Below are 9,741 nucleotides of genomic sequence, written 5' to 3'. Positions count from 1 at the left end.
AGCTTTGGCTTAAATGTGGGTGGGAGGCTACATGTTCCTCCTGTAGAATAAAAAGGTGGGAGAAACCCTGAAAACCAATGATAACCAATGTTTTCCTTTTGGAAAGGAAAAGGCCTCCCTCTCTGTCCAGTGCCAATCCATCCCATTTCTTCGCCTCCCCCTCCCCTCCCCAGGTCAGTTTCACTTATCCTAAGCATGATTACACAGGAGTAAATCCCACTGAACTCAAAAAGCATGCAAATAATCAAGCCTGCCCTCCCCCTCCCTCCTATCCCCTCCTCCTCCCTCCTACCCCCTCCCCCTTCCTTCAGCCCTCCCTTGCCCTTCCCCATCCCTTTCCAATCCCCTCCTCCCCCATGCTGTTTTACCTATCCAAGCATGATTACATAGGAGTAAATCCCATTGAACTCAATAAGCATACAAATGATCAAACCTGCCCTGCCCTCCTCCCCTCCCCTCCCATCAACTCCCTTTTGCCCCTTCCCTCCCCATACCTTTACACCTTTCCAATCACCTCCTTCCCCTCCCCTTCCTTCTGCTCCCCTCTCCTCTCCTTCCCCCTTCCCTCTCCTCTCCCCTCCCCCATGGTCAGTTTTACCTATCCTAGCCATGATTGCATGGGAGTAAATCCCACTGAATTCAATAAGCATGCAAATGATCAGACATGCCTTTCCCCTCTCCTCTCCTTTCCTCCTCCCTTCTTCCTGTCCTCCCCTCTTCCTTCTTCCTCCTCCCCTTCCCACTCCAGGCCTCCCTCTCCATGGTCAGTTTTACCTATCCTAAGCATGATTGCATGGGAGTAAATCCCACTGAACTCAAAAAACATGCAAATGATCAATCCATTCTCAGCAAACTTGCACAGGATCCCATTTCTTACCTCCTGGATTAAAAAGCAAAGAAATTCACTAACAGGCAAAAAAACCTTGCGGTTTGAGAACGTATGCCATATGCCATTGACCTATAAATTTGAAATTAATAAAAATAAATTAGACACAGATTTCTAGGATGAATAATGAGAGAAATATAATTTTCTAGGTTAGATTCTCTGTAGAAACAGTAGTGACATAGAAAAGAAGCAAAGTAAGAACACTAACATACAAAAATGTAATTCTCCATCTTTGGAGATAGCAGGCGTTGTCCCCCACTCACCATATTCTCAGAGGAACGTTACCAAATTCTTCCAAGCTATACAGGAACTGGATTGGACTGTGAAAGACCAACCCAAATGGTGTTTGCATTTTTATCTCAGGGAGGAGGGTCAGGTCTCCTGCTCCCCTGTGTATTCACTATAGCTGCCCAATTCCCTGCTTTTTAAAGTTTGATAGAAATATTTGTTGGCTATAGGTATGTTCTTAAACCACAAGATTTTTTGCCTATTAGTTAATTAAAATGTCATTGCAATCAGTCAGGGAGAGAAAATGTATTACTACAATCCAAAGTATGGGGTAGTTAGTCAACATAATCCCAAATCATGAAATTTAACACAGCTGTTAAGATAAAGAATGCATAGGGTTAACTCTATTTCATGCCAACTTGGATTTTCAGTTGAAGCAAAGTTCAAGGTGCTATACTCCCATAGGAATTAACATTGTGAGTCATAATAGAGTCTAGCTATCCCCTGTACTATATATCTTAATATGTTTATGTAAAAAGATGCAAAATTGTAATGTGTTGTATGCCATCTTGAGATGCCTATATAATAGCTGACATATGAATATTTAAGTTAGCAACGTTGTCAAATAAAGCTCTTGGGTTTCTTTAAAACTAAAACTTAATTAGAGTGTATTTGACTTAGATGCCAAATTAGTTTAAAAAATGATTAAAGAAATTGGAAAGAGCTGGCACAGCACAAGAATGCTTTGTTCTCTTACTGCACATTTATTCAACTTTATCCCTACTGCACACACCAAGTTTGCTACAAAATGAATCCTAATATCCAACTATTGAAAGTACATGGAAAACCATTATGTTTCACCAATATCTAGATTAGACCTGCAATGCCTTTGAAGACTTATCAAAACTGCTGTTCAAAATAGTCACAAGGCTACTTGTATATTGGTATACTTCCCTCACAGGCTCGTTGTCAAGAATTTGCCACATTTTTTGAGAACAAGGTTAATCAGATTCATCTCTCATTAGACGCCAATAAAGTAACAGGTTCCAGTGATCCCATGTTTGACACGGTTTATTCTTCTCTTTATACAACCTTTCAACCGATCCAACCAGAGGATATCCCTAAATTCCTTAATGGAATGAACCCTACGACATGTCTATTCGATCCATGTCCCTCCTGGCTTATAAAAACATCTAGAGTTGAATTGGCAAATTGGCTATGCGTGATAGTCAACTCATCACTCCAACAAGGCCACCTACCTGATTATCTGAAACAAGCAATTATAACACCTTTACTTAAAAAACCGTCCCTTAATGCCACTCTCTGTGACAGCTTTCGCCCTGTATCCAATCTGCCGTTCCTAAGCAAGGTTATCGAACGAGTTGTGGCGACACAGCTACAAAGTTTCATAGACACCAATGCCCATTATGATACCTTTCAATCAGGCTTTAGACCAAATCATGGAACAGAAACAGCCTTAGCGGCGTTGGTTGACGATTTACGGCTAGAACTAGATAAAGGTAATGTGACCTTACTAGTCCTATTGGACTTGTCGGCCGCATTTGATACTATTGACCATGACATCCTTTTGGATCGCCTTTTCGAGATGGGGCTACAAGGCACTGTAATACAGTGGCTCTGCTCTTTCCTAGAAGGTAGAACCCAGAGAGTTGCTCTTGGGGATTTCCTCTCAGAGCCCTGGCCATTGCGATATGGTGTTCCCCAGGGCTCTGTTCTTTCCCCAATGCTGTTCAATATATATGTAAAACCTTTAGGTCGTATTATTCGTAAATTTGGAATTTCTTACCATCAATACGCAGATGATACGCAACTCTATTGTTCATTTCCACCAGACGCCAAAGAGGCTGTTCATCCTCTGAACCAATGCTTGGCAGCAGTACAGAATTGGATGAATAGAAATAAACTAAAACTCAACCCAGATAAAACAGAGGTTCTCCTAATTGGACGAGACTCTATTCAAGAAAATAAAAATCTTCCCATATTAGATGGGATCTTACTTCCTCTGAAGACGCAAGTCCGTAGCCTAGGCATTATTTTGGACTCAGCCCTAACCTTGGAATCTCAGGTCGCAGCAGTCTCACGAAGCGCTTTTGCACAATTAAAATTAGTCAGACAACTTCGTCCTTTCTTGGGATTATCTGATTTACGGAAAGTAACACAAGCCCTTGTAACATCACGACTGGATTATTGTAATTCCCTCTATGTCGGTCTTCCTGTCAGAACCCTCCAGCCGCTTAGGCTGGTGCAGAGAGCGGCGGCGCGGATGCTTACAGGAGCTGGCCCTCGAGTGCATACCACACCACTTTTATACCGTGTGCACTGGCTTCCTATTATATTTCGTAACCAATTTAAATTGTTTGTTCTAACTTTTAAAGCTCTACATAATTTGACGCCACTCTACTTATCCAATCGCATTTGTAAATATACATCCCACCGCCCACTGAGATCCATTGCTGAATGCACTTTAACTATTCCAGCTTTTACCATCTGTCAAGCGAGCACTAGGAATACAGCCTTTTCAGTAATAGCCCCTAGTATGTGGAATGCCCTTCCACTTGAGATACGGCTTTCTAACTCCCTCTTAGATTTTCGTCGACATATTAAAACGTTTTTATTTCACCAGGCTTTTAATATGTGAATGGCACTATTTCATTTAATGTTCATTTTAGTTGATTTTTAATGGATATGTTAACTGATTTTATGAGTTTATTTACATTGTATGAGACTATATTGTTGTTCGCCGCTTTGAATTCTGTGAACGAAAGCGGGTTACAAATTGGCAAATAAATAAATAAATATAAATAAATAAATAACAGGCCCCAGTGAAATGGATAACATCTTACCAGTCCTTGAACAACTGGACTGGATGCTGGTCTTTTTTCAAGTTCAAAATGCTTACTTTTGAAACCCTGAATAGCTTGGGAAGCTAAGTAGCAGGTGAACCAACTTTGCTTGCAGGAACCTGTCTGAAGACTAATATATTGTTATCAATGAATGTTAATTCCTCTGCTGGCTTTAGATCTTGGTTATTTTTATAGTTTCTGCCATTTTTAATGTTTTAATTTTAGATCATAGAAGACAAATTTGAAATGTAGCAGATAACTAGTCCATCTAACTCAAGCTATTAGGTATCACCTTTAAAAAAAATTAAACACGGTATTATATTTTGTATAAATCATTCACAAAGGTTTTTTCACTTTACCAACACTGTAAACATTTATTTCTTCCTAGAAAAGCACCACTATGTATTCCTTCCAGTAATACCTGTACAGTCTTAGATTTAAACAAACAACTTAGAAATTTATTGAATTTTCAAAAACAAAAGAGATACAAAAATCAATCTGGAGAAGACAAAACATGCTGCTATTTATAAATAAATTCAGAAACAGTTGCATCAAAAAATTTCCTGTAAATTCAAACACATTTCTAGAATTTAAAGTACTGCTGGCACACATCTTTGACATAATCACTGTGAATCTCTTATCTTTAAAGAAGTCACCAAGTCACTATATATGGAGAGCATTGGAAGAAGAAAAAAGATAGCACTACTTTTTCTGCATTCATGTTTTAATTCATTGAGCATCCAGAAATATATGACTAAGTGGTGAATGAAAAAGGGGAAGGGCAAGTAAGTCAAGAGTTTTTCTTACAGGTCATCTAATTTTCTAAGTCTAGGAAAAGAAAAAAGACATGCTCGAAAATAGTTTTTAGAAAACATTCACTTTAAATCTCAAGAGTTTATTTCACCTGTGTTTAAATCTTAAATTAGTAACAAAACATTTAATGGAAGGATCATTTCAATATCAAGGACTGACTCTTCTTGACTGATGCAGTATTTATTATTGTATGGAAATATTGCATCACATATTTACTTGCAGAGGTACAGGAGGAAGAAGGGGAAGAGTCCTGTCTCAAAACACTTCAGTGATGGGTTTCTAGTTCAAGAATTGTCCATTCTCCTTGAGGGGAAGAACAATCTTCAGAGGAAAAACTTGCCACTGTGATGCTTGCTGAAGAATCATCTAGAGGAGATATTAGTTCAGTCCACCTACTGAAAGTGTCAATCTGTGCTTTACCCTGAGGTTGTGAACTGTCTCGTGCCAGAAAAAGTGTCTGGTTGATGAGATACTGTGCTAAGTTAAGGTCTTCGGGAACAGAGTCTTTGATGTCTAAGTTTGACTCCTGATCAGATAACAATTGCCTGAGAAGAGTCCAGTCCTGTTCTGCAAATGGCTGATCTTCAAAATCCACATCTAGAATGTTTACTTCTGATTCCATCCTCTGCTCAAAAGCTTCTCCAACATCCATCTCGTAAATTGGAGAAAGGGTTTTTGGAGGCCGATGCTCATACATGTAGGTTTGTGTCAATCTGTCACAATCATCTATGTCTCCTGAAATAATTCACAATACTATACATTGTAAAAAATTGCACGGGCTTTCCCTTCTGCAGGGCTTTTGTACAGCATGCTTCACTCAATGCAGCAGGACCAATTCAACCAGATCAAAGAGGTAAGGAAAAATGTAACTATACAAAGTTCACAAAAGCTTGAGCCATTTTTAATGCATTAAAAAATAAAACAAAGTACGGCTTATAAATAAAGTAGCAATCACCACTGGCAATTGACAATAAACCTCCATAACTGGAAAAAAATTTCTGATACAGAAAATGACAAGGTCATGTAAACCAACATTTAATGCACATGGATTTCTAAAATCACTAAAATTATAACTTAAAAATAGGAAGGAGCAGCGTGAGGAGGAGAAACAAAAGGGACGACATGATCACTGAAACAGTGACTTAAAGCCAAGTCAGCTTCAAAGGGGCAAAAATAATTGGTTTATTCACAGGCTTATTATTTAAGTACTGCACATGCAAAGGGCAGCTGCAAGCAAGGACAAGCAAACAAAAATAATTACATCTTGAAAAGCCATCAGTTTGTGTGGTTGTTCAGAACACAAATAATCATTTTATAACTCTTGAATACACAAAAGGTTGAAAGATTCAGGTTCTCTGTGTTGTACTTTGGGAGGTACACAGCTGAATCTTTGTTTTGATGAAGACACAAAACTAGACAAGAAGTTACCTAACCATGTGAAGCAAGCATAAGTTTAAATATATTAATTGGTTTTTAAAAGTTGATCTCTGTTTTAAAAAAGAAATTATTTTCCCCCAGTGGCAAACCTTAGAACTACAGTAATTCTGAGAAGTATTTTAGGGTGCAGGCCAGCTCCTACTGAAGCCAATGGTAAAAACCCACTGAATACAACAGTAGAGAAAGAACAGACCCTAGCTCTGTGCAAAACAGAAATAAACTGCAACAATAATCAATATAGTTCTTAAAAGGTGAGCTATGCCAAGCACTTTTAATTAAGAATATCAATGCACTTATTGCACATCCCACTTTGATATTATATATATATATATATATATTTATATAAATCATATAGGTGTTAAACAAATAGATATCCAAGTTTTCACTAAAAGATGATATTGCCTATGTCCTATTGGGACAAAAATGAACTGAAGAACAGGGAACTACATCCCACTTTTCACTTTGCCCATGATAAATACTCCAAACTGCCTAATGGACAGTGTTATACATATTCTATATGGTCAAGAATATGGTAAGCAACTTAATATTTTGTTTGAAACATTAGCATTTAATTCTATAACAGTTTAGATAAAATTTCTAAAGGTATTTACTAGAGTTAGTGACTCAGTCCTAACTATAAATCTAATATTCCACCAATACTTAACATCTTGAGGGACTTAATGTTTTTATTTCTGTACGTTACCTGCAGATAAAGCAGTATTAGCGTATTCAGTAGATGCTGGCTCACTCTCTTTCACGTGACCTTCTTGAGTCAATAAATGACTCCTACAAGGATCTACAGGTTTTGTAGAACTGTTCTTTTGTAATTCAGTATTATCCCTTTGATGAAGATCCAGGTGACATGGTCTTCCTTGAGATTTTGTGTCATTGTCTGAAACTTTATTGCACTGAAATTCATTATTCTCTTCACTCTTGGCATTTCCCTTAACTTCTGCAGGAGATTGGCTATATCGTACTGTTAAATCTTTCTCTGTAGACTTTTGTTCTATAACTGGAGTACCTGAATTATCTTTGGCTTTTTGCTCAATGCCATGAGGATCTACAGAAGCGATCTCACTTTGATCCAGTCTATCCTTATCATGCTCCTTGTACTCCAGGAATCCATCCTCAATCTCCAAGGAGTATCTTGAATAAAATGTTTTGCCATGATGCTCATAGGAAATACCATCAAACACATCGGAAGGTGTTGCAGCATCCAGGGAACGCTGGAGGGAAGTTTGAACTTCCCCACCATCATCAGATCCCAGTTCTTCACATTCATCCACTGAAAGTAATACAGAACGCTTAAAATGTTTAGTGGTAGAGAATTCTTGAGTTTCAGTATCATTTTCTGCTGCATCTTCAAATGCTAGATTCACTATTCCATGGAACTGCTGAACAGGAACTTCTGATGGAGGCAGATTTTCTACAACATTTTCAGTTTCAGACTTTTCATCTTCTGTTTCATCTGCTGAAGAGGAGACCTGATCAGCTTCTTGAGGAAACTGTGCAGTGGCAAAGTTAATATTATTTTCTCTGGACCCACCCCTTTTCTCATCACCTTGATGCAACCATGTTTCAGGCCTTTTTCTAGGGATCTCATCATCACTTGTTGAAATAACCCTGAAGAGATCAGAGTTTTCCTTTTTCATTTTTACTTCTATTCTTAGACTTGTGTCATAGATTTTTAGTTCTTCGGGTGTACTTGTATCACTGCTACTTCTGCCAAGGAAATCATGGCATAACATAGTGCTGCATTTTGAAATCCCTCTCTCATTTGATCCCTCATCGTCCTGAGATCCTCCTGCATCATAGTCCTCCGATCTTGGCTTTATATCATCCGATGATGTTGTTGCGCTGCCAGTGTCAGATTCAGGGCTTTCTTTTGGATCAAGTGCACTGGAACTCAAATTCCAATGATCTGCAAATGGAGCCTCTGAGTTTTCATGGCTCTCTGGTGTTTCTGTGGTATCAGTGTCTTTAGAGGAGCATTTTTCTGCAACATGTCCTATGAAAGATTTTGAAGCAGCATCTGATTCTACAGTAGCTGACTGGGATTCAGTCAAGGCAGATTTATCCGAGAATTCATCAGCACTTTCAGACCCCATTAGGCAGGTTTTAGAAAGTTTTTTCTCCTCATGTTCAGAGTTAGAGCTATCATTGGCTATTTCAGACAAGCTGTGCAATGAATCATCAACATAGTTATCACCCTTTAAGGTATCATTGGGTTTGCAACTAACTGATGTTGCTCGTACTAAATGATTTTCTCCTGTACATTGGCAGGCAGTAGAATCAGGAAGCACTTTGCACTTCAACTCTTTTGAAGCCAAGATGGTATGATTTTGGCAAACATTCTCACTTATAGTGCTCTTCTCCTCTTGCATATGATGCAATTCAGGTGCATTACATTCTTCGGTAGTTTTATCTACAAGTGACTTATCATCCTTCTCATTCTTATGAATCTGTTTTGCTATCTTTTCTGTTTTCATTGATACTCTCAGCTCTGCAGCCCACTGATGTTCCAAATCTCCTTTGGACTGCCTCTCTTCAAGGCGAGTCACTCTTTCTGAATCAGGTATGTGTCTTTTATCTATCTCAAGCAAGGGTGTTCCACTGCTATTCTTTTTCCCTGGACTAGATTTGTTATTGCCAGGTACCTGAGTTCCTAATGCAGCAGAGTTTTCAAGTTTTTGACCTGAATTTCTTTGTACTTCTCCATGTAAGTTCTTCTGAACTGGTGACTCGCTTCTCGAATGTTTCTGGCTTGAAGATGAAAGCTTTGAAATAGGTTGGCTTGTAGCTAATTTTTGTTTTTGGTCTTTATTGTTCCCTGTTTCACTTTTCTTTGAATGGGTTTGGTTTTTGGATATTATTTTTGCTGTAACTTTAACTGAAGTTGTTTGTGGAGATTTAGACTTTTTCTTTGATGAAGCCTGCTTCTCCGATTGAGTCAGATATTGTGTCATATTTTTTTCTTCATTTTGCTTTGGAGAAAGTCCAGGCTTTAGTGGATTTGGTATCTCTCCCTGTGGACCTTATGAGGGAAAAATCTAAACGTTATAATACATTCCAATTAGTAAAGTATATTATGAAAGACAACCACATATCAAATGCCCCAGTATTTTATATACAAGAACTTCAAAAAGATGTTCAAACATAAAAAAGCAAAAAATGAACAGGAGATTAAAGTTGTCCTGTGTTGAGGAGTCATCATTCCTAACCACATCCACACTGTGTAACAATAAAACACTAAAAATGGAAGAACTAGCAATCACCAGATTAAAGCATAGTCTTTTGGCATCATTATGTTAATAAATACAATCTTAGCAATATTATGGCTGCATTTTTTGTAATGCACCTGAGATTTATATTTGTACTAATCCCACTGTTGTTGCTTTTAAACTTGATTTCCCAGATGCCACTAAATAAAGCATGGTTTCCAGGACCCATATCCTGTTAATTCTTATCCCTCTTGAGGGATATAAATTATGTTTAAAGTAATCAAAATATGGC

General features: G+C 38.1%; 1 protein-coding gene across 2 annotated transcripts in view; it reads right to left on the bottom strand.

Annotated features, from left to right (window-relative positions):
* Positions 1 to 4,349: 4,349 nt before the first annotated feature.
* Positions 4,350 to 9,741, bottom strand: part of BTBD8 (BTB domain containing 8) — a 57,628-nt gene continuing 52,236 nt past the window's right edge. For both annotated transcript variants that reach the window (XM_061633664.1, XM_061633665.1), the window contains exons 17-18: positions 6,932 to 9,262; positions 4,350 to 5,526 (exon numbers count right to left, since the gene is read on the bottom strand). In XM_061633664.1, the coding sequence (XP_061489648.1) occupies positions 5,057 to 5,526; positions 6,932 to 9,262 (2,801 nt within the window). In that variant the 3' untranslated portion in view covers positions 4,350 to 5,056. The remainder of the gene's footprint in view (positions 5,527 to 6,931; positions 9,263 to 9,741) is intronic.

Source organism: Rhineura floridana, chromosome 6 (genome assembly GCF_030035675.1).
Source record: "Rhineura floridana isolate rRhiFlo1 chromosome 6, rRhiFlo1.hap2, whole genome shotgun sequence".
Lineage (NCBI taxonomy): Eukaryota > Metazoa > Chordata > Lepidosauria > Squamata > Rhineuridae > Rhineura > Rhineura floridana.
The sequence above is the reverse complement of the archived record's forward strand: the minus strand, read 5'-3'. Positions and strand labels throughout refer to the sequence as shown.